The following is a 21,480-nucleotide window of genomic DNA, read 5'->3' as shown; positions in this document are numbered from 1 at the left end:
AATATGGTGAAGGTTTTTTTCTTCCTATGATGGGAGTGTGGGGGGGAATCTCCAACGCCACACAAATGGTGGTGTAGAGAAAAGTATCATCCACCTGGGCCTAAATGGTCAGGGTATGAGAGGGGAAAAAACCCATGTGAGAGAGCGATAGTACAATGGCGTTGTGGGAAACTTTTTCCCATAAATGACAATAACAAAACCTCCCATTTTACCTTTAATAATGGCGAAAGGTCCATGCTTATGTTCACCAAAACAAAACATATCAATAGGAATGCAAATTTCTTTTACTTTATTGCAGGTCATGAGTCTCATGGCTGATGAGAAAGTAACACAGGCAGCTCATATGCTATCCAATTATTACTGTAAGATCATACACTACTGACATTCCACTTTCAACATTCAACATTCAACTTTCTCATTTGAATAAGAGAAGGTCACATAGGAACATGTCATATGAGGGATAAAAATTAAACTACAGCTTAACCAAGTTTTCATGAGTTGTCTATGGGGAAGTCTCCTTGTACTTTGTTTATTCCCATCCCCCTTTTTCCTTGTGCTTTCTACCCATGTGAGTTGTGACCCTCTCCTTCACATGCTTCCACCTCCTTTACATTCCCATATTATTCAACCTTCTTTTCATCCATAGTAGCCCATCTTTCTGTCCCTCCTCATTCCATCAACGCCCCACAAGCTCCCACCCTTTATTACTAATGATAATAAATTAATAATACCGTTGTCTACCATTAATTAATTTGGCATCATTATGTTATCTATATGAATCTGAACTTCTCTCCCTATATCAATGCACTCATTTTGGTTCATGAAAGTATGAAACACATGATAGGATGGATCGAAGGCAGGACCGGCGATTTCCATAGTGCAATTATCGCTGTGTGGTCCTCTGTTGTCCTAAAGCAATCCAATTGTTTCTCTTTACTTTTGTCTTCCATTATATATTGTCTTGGATAAGAATGGATTATATGTCTCAGCCTTCTGCTCTTCTTCCAAGTTCTAGCTTGAATTGATATATATATATATAGACACAAGCATGAGCTCCTCTAAGACTACGTGTCATACGTGTCTTCATATGAGCGATCACTTCAGCTTCTATTCGATCGATCTCCTTTACCTCCTGGAGTTGGAAGCAACATTCACAGGCTAGAATGCAAGGAGAATGACGATCATATTGGATGCTTGGATTCCAAGGGCTCTACTTAATAATGGTCATTCACTGTTACCGGTTGCATGTGAGGTAGGACCTTAAGAAAGAGGACTAATGGGGAGGTGAGTGATAAAAGGAGCGGCCTCTTTCCTTTACGCATATAACTTTCTTTCTCCGATCTCCATCAAAACCCTATATCAAACATCTAGTGTTCTTGGAAGTCAGGTACTCATTGTCCTTTTTATCTCTTTTCTCTTCTTTTTCTTAAGGGAGGCAAGCATTCATTGTCCTTAAGGATTGGTGCTTTACCTCTTTGAGTCTTGACCACAAACACTATTAGCTTAGGGGACCTCACCTCCTAAGTAGGGTCAGGGGCCAATTAGATTTTGGCCCTCCACACTACTAGGACGGCATTGAAAACCTTAATATTCTATTAACCAGTACGCCAATTAATTCACAAACATTAAAAGCATCGACTATGACATAAATTTGGAGATGAAGGGGACAAAATAAAGAACAATCCCACCCAAACCACGATTGTTGTTGTCTGATGAATGTACTTCAATTTAATAAAGTTCACATTTATTTTAAGAAAAAAAATTTGTGCAAATTGTAATCACTAAAGTGGTGAATTAAGAAGTTGTAACCATCTTTTAATCGCCTTTTTTCTTAGTCCCAATTTTTTTTTTTACATAAAAAAAAAAAGCAAAAAAAATTGAAAATTATCTAATGAAATATTTATGTGAAATGACATGATTTACCTTCATTGAAAAAAAAAAAATGTGTCATCTTAAAATGGGGAAAAATTAGGTAACAACTTTTCAGTTCACCACTTTAATCACATAAGATCTCCCCAACACCCCACCCCCCACAACCAAAAAAAAAAAAACGATATTGAATGCAAGACATTAGGTTCAGCAACTATCTATATTCTACATATACCAATCAGCTAAACCGCTTGAACTTTATTAAAAAATGAATACATAAAGTGAAAAAAGGTTGCGAATACCTTGTGTGGGACCAACACTCCAGCTACTTTTAGAACCTTGACTAGATGATTCAATATCATTTTTTTTTTTTTTTTGGGTAATGGACTTGATATAATTTGGCCATTAGATGTATGTAATATTTTATATATTGACTACATGCTAAATTGGTATTGATTTTAGATATTATAATATAATTGAGCTTTTCAAACATTTTTTTTTTCTTAATACTCTATCGTATTGAGCGTCGATGGCTAATAGCTAATCTACTAGGTATTAGTAGGGTCAATGGCCACCTACTCCTACATACACTTGCATACGATAAGATTCGATCCCACAACCTTTTCCCCTGGACGCCATCTCTTCAAGCCCTAGCTTTAAAATACATGTAGAAAAGTTAAACTGTCAAAAGGAAAAATCAACCAATGACTAGATAACGATGTAAATAACATATCCATTGCATTTAATTTAAGCACCAATTGATAGCCGCATGATAATTAAAACCAAAATTTTCCCACATAAAATTTGGAATAAATGCCTTCAATGTTTTTTCTTGGAAGCATCATGACTAATCTTAGTTCATTGTATCAACTACTAATTTTGGAGAGGAAGCACAATTAAGAGGGTCGACCTGAAGACAATCCCAAAAAATGTAAGATTACTTAGTAGGTGAAGTTGGTTGATGTTAATAGCCGTCCCAAATCTTAGTCACCACTCACCACCCAACAACTCACCAATCACCAAAAAAAAAAAAAACAACTCACCAATAACTGCTTTGCTGAAAAAGGAAGTCTTGGAACAAAAGGTTTGTCTACCAAAAAAAACATAACAAAACAAAGGCTTTGACATTAATTTTGATGTGAACCAACAAACATCTCAACTCAAATGCTGAAGAATCAAAGTTCAACAATACATCATTAATGACAGATGTGATAACTGAGTGTAATTCTCCTCAAAGTGTCAATTGAGTTGACATTCAACTGTAGAAATTGATCTACCAAAAAAAAAAAAAAAAGAACTAACTGTAGAAATTAATTGAAGTTGAGGTATTGTGTCCACAAAATTACAGAAAATTTGGCAGTAGATGCAACTCTGATGCCTTGGCCTATTATAAGATTTTATTTTTTTATTTATTCTTCATTTTAAGAGGGTTGGGGGGGCATCGTCACAATACTAAGGTTGCTCTATTGCAATTTGGTGATCCTGAGTTTGCACAAGAAAATAGCCTTTTTTATAAAGAGTGGGGATAAAATTTAGATCTTTGGTGTTGGGTGAGAAAAATTGTTATCCTCATTTTTTTTTTTTTAGATAGGTAAGAAGGGAAGTAAATAACAGTCAGAGGCTCGAATTCGAGACCTCTCAGTGAGCATGGGCTTTTTGACTACCACGGTTCACCAACTGCTTTGGACAATTGTCGTTTCTCCTTATTTTGAGTCTTCTTACCACTTCTGCTTAAAAAAATTGAAGTTTTAGAGGGAAACTGTGTAATCACATCTAATTGTGATTATATGATGTACCTAAAACCTATTTGCACTATGATCCACCCTATGACAAGTCTAGACACCAAGCATGAATAAATAAGAAATGATTCCTTGAAAAGAGGTTAGCAAGTAGGGAGTTCCAATCACCCATAGAGACATTAAAAGGGCAAAGGTGCTTCTTAGCTGCCAAGGCATTCCAAGGAAGGAAAGAGTACTGAGTGGGCACGGTTAGTTCATACATGTTGTTTACAGAATATTAGAGATACAATATTAGATTTTTCTGAAATGGAAATATTATACTAACCTTTAAGATGTAGTCCTTGTATTGAGTATAAAGAATACTAGAGATACAATATTAGATTTTTCTGAAATGTAAATATTATACTAACCTTTAAGATGTAGTCCTTGTATTGAGTATAGTAGTATCCGTATGCAGGTACAGTAGGGTGAAATCGTATATTTGTGCATAAATGGTTGACCTGCTCTTTTACCTCGAAGATAATATCACTCTTTAATCACAATGTAGCACTCCTAATGTGATTAATTAGAGGGAGTCCGTAAGCTATACTAAGTAACACTTAAAGAGAGGGAATACAGTACAGTAGAGTGTAGAAGACAGACATTCTCTCTGGATTTTGTATGTAAGAAACTGGCATGTAGGCATTGGTATTTATAGGCTCCAATGTACCTGTACATCTACAGGTACCTATATGTACAGGTAAGTATCCCTTCATACCCTTAAGATACATTCCTATATATATACCCATTGAAACTTTTACAAGTTTCCAATGTGAGACTAAATGTTTAATTCACATGCTTTGCTAGTACTAAAGAGTAAACTTTAGTTCAACTTTAGCTCACATGCTTTACTAGTACCAAAGAGTTTTGAACAAAAGGAAGAGACTTGTTGTTTTGAAACTTAAACTCCAACAATACGTGGAGGAGATTGTAGTGGAGAGGCTTGAGACAAAAGGATGTAGTGTAGTAGTTAATGGAAAAATGTGGAAGTTGAGGGTGAGAGCATGGTTTTAATAATCAAACTGGAATCAGGTCAATTTCGATTAAGTTCTGGTTGTACTAAGTTTGATCAAGTATGGCCGAGTCTGACTAATTCTCAATCAATTATAATCAATTTCAAAATAATTCAAATTAGTAGAAATGAATCAAATTCAATGGAGAACGATCCCATATCCAATTCTAGCTAGGTTCTCTTATGCTGCAATTTGAGAGCTTAGAAGGCAATATCCTTAAATATTCCTTAGGAGGTCTCATAATTTTGAGGCACTGAGTTAACTTCAAGGGAATTTTTTTTTGCTACCAATGACTTAAGCTTATATTACATTTAATAAATTGAAAAATCTTATTATAGTCAAGGTTGGTGAAAAAAAATGGTAAACATACATTTTTTACCCTTATCATATAACACGCATCAAATTCTCAAGAGAGGTAAATTCTTTCATTTCATCTGGACAATTATATGAAAATGAAATAACATTTTTAAATTATTTTATAAATATTCTTTTACCCCGACATAAATAAAAATAAAAAAAGGTAAAAATTTGGGTCAATATTAATGTGTTCATAGGACTACCGAAATTTCCCCCAACTTCAATTCTTAAGTTTCTTTCCCCTTTTGTACCTCTCGATTGGCTTAAGAACAAATACTCCATGAGCCATTGTTAGGTTTCCACATGACTAGTAAGGAGTGGTCCTGATTTGTTTGTTGTTGCCAATTATCCACGTTGCTCATTGAGAGAAACCCCATACACCATGGTGTAGTGCAACTTGTGTCCCATAGGCCACAGCCTTTGCTAATTGTGAGTCCTAAATCCTTACTCTTATATGCAAGCTCTAAGCTTTTCTTTTAGAGCTGATGATCTCAGCAACATGGTACATCAAGCGTGCGAGTGTGTTGTAGGGCTTCAACACTCACTTCACCTTCCCCACCAAAAAAAAAAAAATGTTGTAGGCATCTAATTCCTTGTCTTTTTTTTTTTGGTAAACCATCTAATTCCTTGTCACTACCTGTCGTGTTGTTTCTTGTACCATGTTTACTTTAATTTTTTATTAGGTGATAGAAAGCCATGTTTATGTAGATGGATTCCAATCTTGGTGACGATTTCTCTTTTTAAAGGGGTGAAATTATTTTGATAACTCGAATCTTTTTTTCCAAGAGAGATTTCACCAATTCTCACATGTGACTCAGAATTTCTGTCCTCGTGATAGTGATAACAGCAAAACACATTCAACATCGAAAGATCACTGGGCTTTCTCACCTCACGCCTCCAGTCTCCGCTCCCCCATAATAGCCAAGTAGACAAGCGATCAATCCTCTGTCAGTGCACTGTGATCGAGTGGTTGTAATGGGTTTCCATACTTAAGGGATTTGTTTCCTATTTGGAATGTACTGATTCAATCCTTTAAAGTCAAGCTCACATGTGCATCAAGATTTATTATTTGGAGTGGAGCCAGAGATTTCTTTAGTTTATGCTGAATCAGTTTCTTAGAGGTTCTTACCACCCAAAAAAAAAAGGAATCAGATTCTTAGAGGTTGGCCTCTTATTCCAAGAGCAACAATATGGCCTAAACCCCTAAGAAACTGAAATATAGGAAGATATGGAGGCTTTTTCTCTCGATTTTTCTTACTTGGGTCCCATCATCAATAGTCTCACATTTCTCTGTCTAGCTGCAGAGGACTGTGTGGGGAGGCTGAGAGTGAAAGGAGAGAAGAGCTGGCGTACACATTCGGAATTGCATTGAACCACTTGCAGTTTTTCAAGCATGTATTTAGTTCTCGGTATTGGTATGGCAGAGGTTCGACGCTTATGGTTATTTTTGTCCCTTAATTTTCATAAAAAGTAAGTTTATTTTACTATTTTACCCCTGAAATGATATAGATAACTGATCAGAAATTTGGGATCGATCAAGAATTGGGGATCGATCTCATCCGATATTGAGACGATACCAATAGTCAAGATCTTGTCATGGATTGGACGGGCCCCAACTCAATGGGAGGGGGAGGGGGAGGGGGAGGGGGTGCAAGAGCTAAGCTGGGGAGGGAGGATAGGGGGAGAACAGTAGGAGTCTAATCCCCTCTTCCGCACACCTCATTGATGGTGTGAAATGGGGTGGGGTGGTTACCTATAGGGAGAGTAACCTAATTCAAGCACTGAGGCTGGGGAAAGGAGATACAGTGTTCTCCCTTTTTATATTTCATTAGGGATAACTTTACCAATTCTATCCTTCCAGTTCATTTCTCCAAAAGGACTTGAGTGGATAGATAAAAGGATAAAGTGAACTAATTCACTCTTCCTCCTTATATGTAGAAGAACCTTACATTTATATGGGAGAGAGAATGCTACATGGTTGCTTGTGCCTAAGCATCCAATGGGGGCAAAGTGGTCATTTCATCACCCATGTATGGTTGTTGGAACACACAATCAGGTAGTATTATTTTCTCCTATTTATGTAGGGATTTTCTTGATGACACCCTGTAAGATGCCATTTTTTTTCTTCCATCTTTTAATAATGGTAAAACCTATCATTCACATGTGTCGTAGACAACTGACAACTTTGAAAATGATACAACGATAAGTCACTCTCAAGTGATTTTGATATCCTCTTTTGTTATTGATTTATAAACTTTAGGGAATAAGACTAGTTGTAATCAAAATATATAAGGTTACATGTTCTAAATACATCTCTATAGGAAATGCTATCGTGAGCCACAAGGTAAGTTAACATTTTTATGTCCATCTCTCTCCTCCTCACAAGAAATGACCTCCCTACTTCTACATAATTACCTTTTTGTTGCACCTCATTTGTGTGGTCCTCTATGTTACTTGTTACAAAATATTCTCCCATGTGATGAAGTCTCATAGAACCTAAAGTATATTGTGCCTCATAGATTATTTATTATTATTATTATATATAATTAATAATTAAAAAAATAAGAACCTTGTCCCATTTTATTATATATATATATATATATATATAGAGAGAGAGAGAGAGAGAGAGAGAGAGAGAGAGAGAGAGAGGGGCTAGGATTGGGGTACAATTCAAGGTCTCGGCTTAGGCCCGGGCCCATTGTAAACCTAGACCTAGAAATTCCACCTGGGCCAGCCCACGGGTTGAAAATCCCAAGTTCCCAACCAAGCTCAACTTTTAAAGTGGGTCGGGGCTCGGGCTTGTGGCTCACCCCGCTGCACCCGTAGCAGGGTTATCCCATTTATTTTTATTTACTTCTGGTTAAAATAGTAGCGTTATTCTCACGCATAGGTAGATTTGACTTTTCAGCCTCAGTTTTAAAACAGAGCTGTCTTCACCAAAAGCCACTGTTTTAATATCAACATATCGTGGGACGACCGCAGACGAAGAAATCGAGGGAGTAGAAGAAGAAGAAGAAGAAGAAGAAGAAGCAGCAGCAGCAGCAGCAGCGAAGGAAGCGATTATGTCGGCAGGTATCGCTCGTGGTCGACTTGCGGAGGAGAGGAAAGCCTGGCGTAAAAATCATCCCCATGTACGTACAATCTCCATTTACCCTTTCAAGCTTTCCTTCCTGTCTCCATGTTTTTCCTCGTTTTGGACCTTTTTGATTCTTTCTTTTTTTCTCAGTTAAGTTCGTTTTAAGTTCCTTTTAATGTTGGGTTCATTCCTCGTCACTGAATTTGATCTCTGGGTTTTCTAGGGCTTCGTTGCTAAGCCGGAGACGTTGCCAGATGGGTCTGTGAACTTGATGGTCTGGCATTGTACTATCCCTGGGAAGTCTGGGGTAAGTTCTTTCTTAATTCTGTTTGTTGTCTGAGTGAAATTGATAGAAATAGAATAATTAATGGGACAATAACCTTGTTTCCATTGATAGTGATTGAACTATGAGGTTACTCTTAAGGCTTGATCATCAAATTTTCTTCCCCTAAACGGTCTCTGGGGAATTCATTTGTAGTAGTTGCCTTGAGAGTGTAGTGATTTTGTTAAATTGGCCTGACTCTTAGTGGAACAAATTTTTTTTATTTTTATTTTAATTTAATATATTTCCTCAGGGATTGAGTAGTTCTCCTGCTGTCGAAGTAGGGGAAAATTGTGGAAGATTAAATGAAGTTGAAGTAAGGGAGTGGAGAGATTTTTTTTAATGTTTTCCTATTGATGGCATAGTTTCCACTTAATCATACCATATGATTCAATCCTAGAAGTCTCAATTCATAGGCTTACTTCTTCTACCAATTATTGTAGTTAACTGTCCTTCATAATGCTGAGATGTCAAGTTCTGGTGTATGGAAGATTTTGCATGCATTTGTTACAGACAATGTGTTAAAGGTTCTATGGATGCATGACATTTTTTCCCCAGTTGAGGTAGTTCCTGTTATTTTGTCGCTTTGTGAGAGAAATATCTATTCTTCTCCGGGGTGTTGAGCAACAAGTCAATCCAAGTAGTTTGGCCATCCAGTGCTGAGTGGTTGACAAGTTTAAGAGTTGGAATCATATACTTATCACAATGAAGTCCATAATATGCAATGACACATAACTATTGTTTGGTGCCTAGTGATGTGTCCCTTGAATGTGGTGCTTATTACCATATAGCCTCACCTTACATTCAAAAGCATTGAGGATAGCCTGGACAAGCTTGGTACTGGCTTATTCCGAGTTTTGGGGGGGGGGGGACCACTTGGTAACCTAGACTAGAAAATTCTCATGATGCCATAGTTTGGGAGTGACTTGCTTCTATTTTAATCAATAGTAAACTTTCAACATTTTGGTGGAGGAGATAAAATTTCTGATGTGTTGTTCATGTTGGTAGTTAGGTATATTTCTACCTGGCGTAGTTCTGTTAAAACTTAATTTAAGCTAAGTGATAAGGTGGTTTAAATATGTGGACATAAATACATAATAATTAAAGATATGTATGATGGTGTGTTGACTAGCATAAGAACTATAGGGGGCAAGGTAGTGAATTCCCAATTACAATTGAGTTATATCAAGGATCAACTTCAAGCCCTTATTTGTTTGTGCTTATCATGAATAATTTAACCAGAGGCATACAAGATGAGGTCCCTTGGTGTGTGTTTTTTGCGGATGATATTTTTTTTGTGGATGAGACAAAAGCAGGGATTAACTCCAAGTTGGGGCTATAGAGATCAACCTTGAAATCAAAAGGTCTTAAATTAAGTAGAACTAAAACGGAATATATGCTATGTAACTTGAGTTACACAAGGACGGTTGATGAAGTGGTGAATATAAATGCGAGGGAGATTCCTCAAGTGACACCATATTTATATATCTAGGCGCCATTGTAAATAAATAAGTTGATATAAAGGATGATGCTGTCCACAAGGCTAAATTGGATGGATGAAGTGTAGACTTGTGTCTAGAGTGCTATATGATCGGCATATTCCTTTAAAGCTTAGAAAGAAAATTTTAGAGGACTATGTTTCCGGCTATGCTTTATGGTATAGAATGTTGGGCAGTTAAGAAGCATAATATAGATAAACTATATGTAGCAGAGATGAAGATGTTGAGATGGATGTGTGGAAAAATTGGGGAAGATAAAGTAAGGAATGATCATATTAGAGCTGGGTTGGGAGGATCTCCGATTGAAGGTAAACTTTGAGAGTCGTTTGAGGTGGCATGGCTATGTTCAACGAATGACTTGGGAAGCACCAATTCGAGGGAGTATTTGATTCAGATTGAGGGAACTAAAAGAGCCAGGTGTAGGCAAAAAATAATGCCAAAAATAATAATAGAAGTGATGAGGAAAGGCATGCTTAGCTTAGGCTTTGTATCATGTATGACTTCGAATAGAGCTGATTGGAGAGTAAGTGTGGTCGGCCCCATTTTTGTTGGTATAAGGCTATCTTTTTATTTTATTTTAATTTGTTGTTGTTGATAAGATGGTTTATCAAAATAATGCTTTTTTTTTTTTGCTAACGAGGAACCCCTCGAACCTGCCCGGTTTTACGGTTCAAGCCCAAGGGTAAACCCTGGTTACATGCAGCCACACCTAACCCATGTAACAGATCAGTCGCGAGGAGACTCGAACTAAAGACGTCTGTTAACACACAATGCTTTTAGACCAGTGGAGATACACCCGAGGTGTCAAAATAATGCTTTATAGTTTGTGTGTAGTAGTGACCATATGCTAATCACATTGATCATGTTGAGAGTTTGTTGACCCAAAAGCTTCTATAGTTAACTACTTTGGGTTGAATTCCATTTGTTTCAAGATTATGATTTCCAAATTTCAAAGTGCTTCATTGAAATTCTTGTGGTTTTCACTCTCTATTTTGAATCACAGTAGTCTGATATGGCAATGCTTAATCAATGTTTTGTTGTAGACTAGTAAATTTTCCTTTTCAGGTGAACAGAACATTAGGGAAATTTGTTTGATGTTACAGACCCTTGTGTGCTCTACCATAATTCAAAAATCAAGCAATAATAGCAAAAAGAAATGTTCTTGTTATTAGTGATCAAGAAAAGGAAAAATATCGTGGGTTGTAACATAGTTGTGTAGTTGGGTGAGAAACATTAGGTAAGGAAATCTTAGTATGAGAAGATGCTTATAAAAGTATTAGCTTAAAAATAAGGTTAGGAATTGAATGAAAGTAATGAAAGAAATTAAGAAGTAATTTTATTTAGTTTGGCAAAGAGAATTCTCAGAAAGTGATGTAGGTTGAATCTTACATAATCCCTGAACCAAATGTAAGAAGATCTAAGATTCAGAAAATGGACTCATTGATGCTTAACCTCCTAAAATCTCACAGCCAACAGATAAGTGGATATCTGTAACCAGGGGTTTCAGTGGCTCGTGGCCTGAACCCATATCATGCTAGGTGTATGGTGTTTTAAGTCTGAATTTTTTTTTAACTCACCAAACTGAGCCAATCTTTTTTTCCAATTTGCATTTCATAGAATTTTTTGAACTATAAACAACCAAGAATCTGAAGAATACAGTACATCCATGAAGTGAGGTGAAAATTATTTTTTCTCGAGAAGCATATATTTGTTTGCTTCTCGTTGCAGGTAGATGGAGCATAGGGCCTGATTGCAGCTGTTTGTATTACAGAAACTTAGAGGGGTTGTTCTCCACTGTCACCCTTAGTCATGGGCAAGGATTAAAGTATCGGTATCGGTCGTCGTATCGGTCGGCCAAATTTAAGATACGTATCGGAGGGTATTGTATCGTATCGGAGATACGCTAAGATATGCTAAAGATACGCACATAAATGGATAGGAAACACTTTTTTATACACTTTTGTATAAAAAAAATAGTTAAAAAAAGTTATATATAACATGTATTATGCATAAACAGTAAATTGAGAGTATCGCACTAAGAATCCAAGGTTTGTAATTGTCCCATAAATGTAAAATCTTTGTTCCCAACCTTGATTTCCACTTTAGTTAGAGAGAAAAATGGTTGGCAGCAATTTTGGAACAAAAATACCTCAAAAAATTGTGTTTTTCTAAAAAAGTATCCATTTTGGCCATTTTATGACCGTATCGGTACGTATCGGTGTGTATCGATCGATACACACCGATACACACCGATACGTATCGATACGTACCGATACATACTGATACATGCCGATACATGCCGAAACGTATATTTGACTTCAATTTTGAATTTTTCATAGAGTATCGGTACGTATCGGTGCGTATCGGTGATGTATCGGTGTGTATCGGTGGAGTATCGGTGCGTATCGTAGGATACGTATCGATACATAAGGGTTTTAAAATTTTCATGTATCGTATCGGTATGTATCGTGCCGATGCCTATCGATACGGATACGTATCGGCCGATACGACACGATACGCACCGATACTTAAAACCATGGTCATGGGGCTATGCATCCAATGCCTGTAAATTGTTGATCCCCTATTGTGTAAATATTCCTCAGATATGATAGTTAGTCCTTTGTAATTATATAGAAAGTTCAGATTGTAGCTAGCATTTTGGTAGAGATATTGAGGATTGTGAGTTTCTTCTTAGTAAAAGAGAAAAACTAATGCAGGAGTAGATTACAAGTAACTAACTCCGCAGTTTATAACCCCAAACAATACAAATAGGAGTAAGAAATAAAGAAATAATACCATCAGATAAATCCCCACGGATACAATACCCATATAGCAGCAAAACCAGCCCAAAACCTAACCCGATAGGAGAGAGAGACTTGTTATAGAGCTGGAGAGAGAGAGAGAGGTGCGGCCAGGGCTGGAGGAGTCCGATTGAGTTGCACTCTTGGGCGTAGATAGTCCCTAGGGAGGGTACAAAAACCCCCAAAGTTGAGAGGATTCTGACGGCTGGTTGTGAAGTTACAAGCTTTCTTGATTTTCTGACGTAGAAGAGAAAACTGAGAAGAGCCTTCAAGAATAGCAGCTGAATGCTTCCAACAGTGACTAGGTAATGATCGTGGGACCCTTATGAGGCCTAGAATACCCTGATTGAAGACCTGGCTGAACAGAGTACAGAAGAGAGAAAGAGAGGAGATCGATCTCTCTCCTATTCCCACTAGGATTGCTGATCGGTTATGATTTCTAGAGACTTTTATCAAAATCTGAATTATGTCTCTTGAATGTTACAGTAAATAAAATAAAAAAAGAAGAATAAAATAGATGGGGGGGTTGAGAAGGGTGAAAGAGAATAAAAGAAGTGGCTATCTCAGTCTGGGCTTCTTACCCACAGCTATCTCAGCTGCTCTAAACATTTAGTTGCAAACTTTCTTTTATTCAAATATCTCCCAATAATGGTACATATGCCTTTCTATTTATAGAGGGGAAGTTTACAATCATACTAATACTAGAAGCTAGTTTCCCAATAGGACTAGACACTCCTACTACAACTAGAAGCTAGTTTCTCAATAGGACTAGACACTCCTACTACAACGAGGAATTCAAAATAGGACTAGGACTTGACTTTATGACTCCAACATGGAGTAGGACTAACTAACTAATAGTCCATAAAGGACTTTACAACCAACTAATGGCCTAATGGGCCTTTATTGAATTAAATAACAACTAATTAAACTAATGAATAAAATCTCGTTTTCCTACCTTCTACCCATATTTTAGGCCTATTAAAGTGGCCTATTTCAAAGAAAACCCATGGGATCAAAGGCCTAACACATACATAACACAACCCAAGGCTTATTTGCAATAAAATAAGTCCAAGTGACTTATCTACATCAAAAACCCTTAGATCTAAGCTATTTTTTAAAGGTCATTTCATTTCATTAGTTCAATGAGAAACCATAGTTTGAGTCCTTGAGAATCCTTTTGATCAGAGTATATCTCCACAGTGAGTTATAGCCTCATAAACTAATTTGTGCACCCAAATTCTTGATACTGAAAGTTTATATCCTTTTTTTTGTCCTAGTTCCTTTGTATTAAGGTTCCATTTATTTTAAACTAAGACGGGTGGAAGTAAAGAAAAATATACATATTTTTTAGGTTATAGAGATAGTTCTTTGGGAAGAAAACCAAGGGTGAATAGATCCTTAATGAGGGCCACATTTTATGCCCAAAATTGTAGGATAAGTTAGGATTGAGAAAGGATGATTCAACAGCTGAGATAGCTATGGGTGTGAAAGTCCACTCCCACCCACATCTCTCCCTTCTATACTTCATTTTTCTATTTTCTACTATTTTCTTCAATTTATTCACTATAATTGCGAGGATGAAGTTCCAACCGTTGCTGAACAGAAGAACACACAACCAGGTTACTGATTCCAGTTATAAGGTTTCCCCAGGAAGAGATTTCGAGTGCATATCTCCCAGACCAGATCTCTAATTGCTGCAAGATTTGGGATTGTTTGTTGAGGACCTTAGGAGGACCAATCGATCCAATTTTGAGGGTCATCCTACACTTCCAACTCAAGTTCTTGAAGAATCACCCAAAGTTTCCATTTTGTTTTGTAACCAACGTAAGTCTCTATCCATCCGGCAGAATTTTTTTAGTTTTTGATTGTTTGTTCCCTCATATAAAATCTCCATTCGATCTAAAATTCGGCTCTATTTGAGCTGTGGTTTGTGAGTAATCGAAATATCCTCTATCACCCTATTTTCCATATTTGAGTTTCTGTTGAATCTGAACTTGATTGTGTGTTGGAATTTATGATGGATCCTACTGTGACTGATTACCCATTGGTAATTTAGTCCGACATCACGTGCATGCATTGAAATAAAATCATTGTGTCTAGGTCAACAATTCTATGCAAAGTATATACTTCATGCTGGTGGAACTGTATTGTGTTTTCATGATATTTACTAGTGGATATGGTTGGGCATTCAAAATTCAGAAGTGAATCTAGGAAATTTCTTCCCTGTGGACTTCAAATTTGAAAGAACCAGAAGTCTCCTGATCATAGGGGATTTTCCAATTGTTGGATATAGCTCAGCATAATAGCAGCATGACTTCCTTCAAATGCAGAAGGTTGGCAATATCATGGTTCGAGAACTCGAGCGATAATTTCGCATGTTTCGCAGGTATCGACCTAGGTTGAAACGAAACCTTAGGGGATTTTAAAAAATCACCTGTTTCGACTTGGTTCGACAGGTTTCAACCAAGTTTCCCATGTTTCAACCGAAACATGAGAAATTTCAACCTTCTCTTGTGCATTTTTTCTCCCAAGTGTGGGAAACTTGGAGAAACAGTGGAGATTTTCATTTTTTTTGCACTTATTTATGCCAAATATCATTTAATTTACTTAAGATATTATTCATAAATAAGGAAATACCCCCTATTTGAATCAAATAAAAATAGTTTAAAAATCAAATTCCTAAAGGATAAAAAGTCAATCCCCTAGTCCAAGAACAAAAATTGGATTTTGGTTATAGGGGTGATTTTCAACTTTTAAATGCTGGGGGTTTTCTCAATTATGAAAATTTTATAAATCCTATAATGTTAAAACATTGCTAAAAACCAAAAGTCTGGTAAAATAATTTTTTGTTTAGATATCCCTAAAATTATTTTCATTGAGGCGATTTTAACAGTATTCGCACACTTTAAAATAAGTTTGACCGGAGCATAACTATGTCATTACAACTTAGATTTAAGTAACCTTAGACTTGTTGGAAAACTGGTTTTATGTTATACCTAATACAAAAAGTTTCATGTAAAAATAAAAATCATTTGATCAGTCAAACTTATTATAGGATAAGAGCATTTTTCTAAATGTTGATTTTTTATAACTTAATGTGACTTAATATTGATTTTTTATGATTTGATGTGGCTAAATGTTGATTTTAATGACTTGATGTGGCTTAATGTTGATTTTTTATGATATAAGGTATATATAGCTTATTAAATAATGTTAAAAAAGATAACGTGCGTGCCTTGAGGGTAGTGAGTCACTAATTGGATGGAACGCCTAGACACTCTACTTGGAATTGAGTCACTACTGTTTAATGTTGATAGATAACTACTGATGATGTAATATTTTTATCTATTTTGGATCATTTGGATTATATCTTATGTTTTGATGTAGATTGTAGACTATATATAGTCATTATGTAGTAAAGTTTCAGGATTTAAGCCAACAAGTCAACGTAATGATTATCGAACCTTTGGTTCACCACACAAGTAAGACTTTATGTGTTTTTTTTTTATGAAACTAATGATGTGAATGTGTTAGAAATGTTTAAAATATGTTGTACGCAAAAAATCAGACAAAAAAAACACTGTTTGGCGGAACCTAAGTTTCCACCATACCGGTAAAAAATCCCCGGTATCCTCGAAATTTCTCAGGTTTCCACCGAAATTTTGGTCTCCCCAGAGGTCGAAACCTGGCCGAAACCCGATACCGTGAACCTTGGGTAGTATACAAGGCTGACTTGGACATGGCATTCCATCGAGATGGCTATTTTTTAGAACCACTGGTGACATTTCGTCTTGCTGTATGAATCATGAGTTCTAAAACCTGTTTGAACTAGTTAAGAAGAATGCTGATATATAATGGGTACTCTAGATTTGATGGAGGACAAGGGGGATATAGTAATGAAAGAACCATGTTGAAGCTTGATTATTGAAAGAAATGCTGGCTTCTTCCCATTATCAAGCTATATGAAAGGGCTGCCTCCAAATTTGGATTAATCTGGTGGGCGAATGGAAAATTCAGTTTGAAATATGAGAATCTGTACCGTGCTTTTTTGGCCTTTTGGTATGTTTAATGTGTTGCAATTATACCATCCCCTTAAAACTTAAGTTTGTTGTTTATTGCATCAACATATTAACAAACAACCCAGACCATGAAACCAGCATTTCGTTTTACTTCAATTTATCAATGTGTTGGTGCCTGGTGGGGAAAGTTGAGCAGAAATCTGAGCAAGCAATGGTTTTTGTGAAAATTTTTTTTTTTTTCTTGGGCTGGGCTCCCTTTAGAAGGTTTAAAATTGATGAAAAGGTAAAGATATCTTTACTTGGATATTTTGTTTTGGTGCACGTGGTGTCTCAAATGTCTACTGAGAATCTACAGCTCAACATGTAAGAAGTTTAGTAAGGAGCCTTATGGTGGGCAAAGAAGTGGAGGATGGTTTTCCACTTTTCATGAAAATATTAAAAGCAACCCATGCATTGAATGTACTTGAACAATGTCAATTGTGATGGTGATGGTGCGCAACTTCTTGATGTTATTGTTAATTATCATGCTGCGCTATGGAATAATAGATATGAATTTGACCTTTTGAGGACCTTAAAACTTGACTCTTATTTATTACCTCTAAATATTTACAGGTTTAAATAGTTTGGAAGATTCATCGACTACCATGTTCTAACATTGAATGCCGTTGGGTGTTATTTTTAATTATCAGGCTGTACTATGGAATAATAGATATGAATTTGACCTTTTGTGGACCTTCAAATTTGACTCTCTTATAACCTCTAAATATTTGCAGGTTTTTAAAACACCCCCTCCAAAAAAAAAATAAAAAAATAAAAAAAATTACAGGTTTAATTTGTTTGTAGAATGTTCAACTACCATGTACTAACATTGAATGCCTTTGGGAATCTGTTGCTTTCAGAGTGGTGTAATGAATTGATCAAATGTTACATCTGAACACATGATTTTTGAGGCTATTAGTTCCTCTTTGTCAGTTTTAGTTGGAAATGATTGTGCCATCTTTCAAATAAAGGACAGGGTGAATATTGGCCAGCTTTGTGAAGGCATAATATTAGTTCTTTTCTTGTATGATCAGTGACCATGACTATTGTTAACCACTATTAGATATGTTGGGACGTAGGGTGATAGATCATATCAATACTGGGTGGGATCCTCTTCATATTGGTTTGCCAATACAAGAGGTATTAATAGTGGCTTGTCATAATGTGGCAAGTTTGCTGCCTTAGGCTTCAGGGGTCACTTTTTAACTGGTAGCACTTAGAGAAATAGTATGTTTTGAACTTAGTTATTACTATTTAATAGAAGTTTGCTACCATTAGGATTTTCTGACAGGCTATCCTTGATCTGAAGTTTCTGTCCTTGGTTAGATTTGGCTTTTGTCTTAAAAAAATTTATATGAACAGGTACGGAAGTAGGGCATGTTGTTGGAGATGCAGTTGTCCTCAAAGCCTTATTGTTGCATGAGCATTTCCTTGGTCAGCTTTGGATTTTGTCTTCATAGGATATTTATATGAATAGGTAGAGCAATAGGGCATGCTGATGGAGATGCAGTTATTCTGGCAGTTTTCTCAAAGCCTTCTTGTTGCATGAGCATTTGTTGCTCCTTTTTTTTGGGGGTGGGGGTGGGGGTGGGGGTGGGTTGGGATTGGTGGGTGGTATATGCAAAGCTGTATCTACAAGACTTCAAGACATTTTTTAGGGAACAGATTCTGTGGAACTACTTATAAATTCTGTCACTATCTTGTGTCTATGAGATGAAATAAAAAGAAGTGGTAATGCAGATAAATCACAAATTTGGGTTTATTTTAGTGGAAGTAAGTCTTGTTACTTCTGGTTTGGGTTACATATGTGTTGGGCCTTGGTTCAAGGGCTTTTGTTATAATGGGCACTTAAATGGGCCTAAAGTATGGGTAAGAGTCAGCAATATGGTATAAATTAGTTAGTTTAGTTGGGGTCTTACGTCTTAGTGTTTGTTTTCCTTTAAATTCTGTTACTTTGTATTATCATGGTTGAATTAGTTAAGAAATTAAAATTCCAGTCTATCCTTATCCCAAGTGGTAGATTTTTAGTGGAATAGATTACTTCCTATGGCTTGTCAATGGGGCGTTTCATCCCATTAAACTACTGTTTTTATTGTTTCTTTTGGACAAGGTTATCTATAATAGTCCTTCTGCTATCCTACTTTCATTTAGCAAGCACTATAAATCTACATGTAAAGGCTTACCTTCCTGTTGATTTGAGCAATACATCACTTCAGTTTTTAATGGAATCTCAGGTGTGCTTGGTGGATTCCAAGTGATGAGTGGCTATGGTGGATTCCCGGCCTATCTATCTTTTTGTTTTACCTTTTCTCTTCAATCAGGTCAGATTTAAACTTGCGTTACCTGCTGTTGTGACAGAAATCAGACTGTTGGCTCCGGGAGAAAGACCTGCAAAAAAGGGGCTGTAGGGGTGCTCTAGCCAAGGAGCTCCAATGCCTAAGTCAGTTTTCAGACAACGATATTTAATTGGAGCAATGGAGAAAGAGGGAGAGAGATTGACCTCTTTTCCCTTTTATAGAGTAGGTGTAATGAAGCTCTAATCCCCATAAGGGGTGAAATACCTTATTTTCCCTTGTAGATAGGTGCCTTGAGTAGGTGGAGAGTCATTTTTTTTTTATTGAATGCCACTTGTTCTACACCTATTGGTGAGGTGATTTTATGGAGTATCAGATGCCTCCCACTCCCTTGGACTCTGTAAGAGGTCGAGTAAGTAGATTTGTCGGTCACGCTCAGTGCGACCTCTTTTAGAGGAGTAGAATCATGCCCGACGCGACCTTTTAGAGGAGTAGAGTTATGCTTGGTGCGCTTCATTCTTAGAGGAGTAGAATTATGCTTGGTGCAACCTCATTGTTGGAGTAGTAGATTTATGCTTGGTGCTACCTCATTGTTAGAGGAGTAGAATTATGCCTGGTGCGACTTCATTATTAGAGGAGTGGAATCGTGCTCGGCGTGACCTCATTGTTAGAGGAGTAGAGTCATGCTCAGTGCGACCTCTTTTAGAGGAGTAGAATTATGCTTGGTGTGACTTCATTATTAGAGGAGTAGAATTATGCTTGGCATGGCCTCACTTGGAGGAGTAAAATCGTGTTCGGCGTGACCTCACTTGGAGGGGAAAGGCTTTGTACTTGTTGCTTTCTGTTGGTCTTCGCCACTCTCGGAAGATAGGGTTATGCCCTTGGCGCTTTCCATTGATTTAACCTGACTCCTTTTTGGGTTCAATGGTGACTTGTGTGTTGAGCTGCATGATAGAGAAAACAATGATAGGGGCTACCAAGATCCAAGCAGGTTGAAATGGATCTAAGAACTTAAACCAATATAAATTGATTCTTATCTAAGTAGAGAGCTTATCTACCGAGTGAGCGTGGAGGGATCAGATATGGATGTTGAAGACCAAACATCTGTGATGTGGAAATGGGTGTTGAAGACCAGACACTTGTGGTCAATACTAATGTCGAAGACTGTACACTTGTGCTCGGCGGGTATGTCGAAGACCATACACTTGTGCATCAGATGGCCCCATCTGATACTCTATAAAATCACCTCACCAATACGTGTAGGACACGTGACATTCAATCACAAACCAAGGGACTATACACCAACTCAAGGCATCTACCTATAAGAGCAAATAAGGTATTTCACCCCTTGTGGGGATTAGGGCTTCATTATACCTATCCTGTAAAAGGGAAAAAATGTTAGGCTTTCTCCCTCTCTCTCTCCACTGCTCCAATTAAATATTGTTATCTCAAAACTGACTTAGGCATCAGAGCTCCTCTGGCTCCCCTTTTTTGTAGGTCTCTCTCCTGGAGTCGACGGTCGGATTTCTGTCATAATACCTGCGCATAGTTATTAAGTGGTGAGGCGACTGAGGCGTTTGAGGGTCTTTCGGAGCGCTTTGGCGATAGGGCGGGCATAAGGCGTCGCCTTATCGAATAAAGCGTTATAGTGTTGTTTTTTAGTATAACCATTTTATTTGGGACAAATAGCATATTGAAAATTATATAATTCTACTTATAAGCTACATAAGATTAAAGATTCATACCATTATTACAATAGCAATCTCAATCAATATACAATAACAGATTATTATAGTAATAACAATCTCAATCAATATGGAGAAGAATTCAAATATTTTCACATATCATGCAATAGGAAGAAAGAACAAAGAATATAGAAGAATTGACGTGGAAGCAAAAGTGCAAAGCAAAGTGGATATTAGCTCCTAATCAACTAGAAGAGCCATTGGATTGGGCTTGTCAAAGTGCTTGCTTTTGATAGGAGAACTACATCGTCATGTAATCATAAAATTGCAACTTATATCAACAGATGCACAATTTACTTTGAATAATAGACTTGCAACAGCAACAGCAACAGCAACAGCAACAGCAACAGCAGCAGCGGCAGTAGCAGCCAAAGCCATTAGCCACCACTAGTAGAAGCCAACCTAGCCACCATTACCAACACCGGCAGAGGAGGAGACGAAAAATGGAAAGGAAAAAAAAAAAAAAAAAGAGATAGACAAAGGACAGAGAAGGGAAGAAGAATGAGAAGAATTAAAAAATAAATAAATTGCAGGCAAAAGGAAGACTTCAGGGAGGAGATGGGAGAGAGAGAGAGGGCTTCAGGGAGGAGTGCCAAGTTGCCGTCAAATGGAGCCAGTGAGCCACCCAAGCATTGGAAGAAGTATTAGAGGGGTGGGGGGGGGGGGGG

The 21,480-nt window shown here is 37.0% G+C and overlaps 1 protein-coding gene across 1 annotated transcript in view; it reads left to right on the top strand.

The window, feature by feature from the left end:
• The first annotated feature begins 7,953 nt into the window (after positions 1-7,953).
• LOC122071301 (SUMO-conjugating enzyme SCE1-like) overlaps positions 7,954-21,480 on the top strand; it is a 15,735-nt gene continuing 2,208 nt past the window's right edge. The window contains exons 1-2 of the mRNA XM_042635626.1: positions 7,954-8,148; positions 8,317-8,400. Coding sequence (XP_042491560.1) covers positions 8,080-8,148; positions 8,317-8,400 — 153 coding nt within the window. The 5' untranslated portion in view covers positions 7,954-8,079. The remainder of the gene's footprint in view (positions 8,149-8,316; positions 8,401-21,480) is intronic.

Source organism: Macadamia integrifolia, unplaced genomic scaffold (assembly GCF_013358625.1).
Source record: "Macadamia integrifolia cultivar HAES 741 unplaced genomic scaffold, SCU_Mint_v3 scaffold_204A, whole genome shotgun sequence".
Taxonomy (NCBI): domain Eukaryota; kingdom Viridiplantae; phylum Streptophyta; class Magnoliopsida; order Proteales; family Proteaceae; genus Macadamia; species Macadamia integrifolia.
This window is presented reverse-complemented; position numbering and strand designations above follow the sequence as displayed.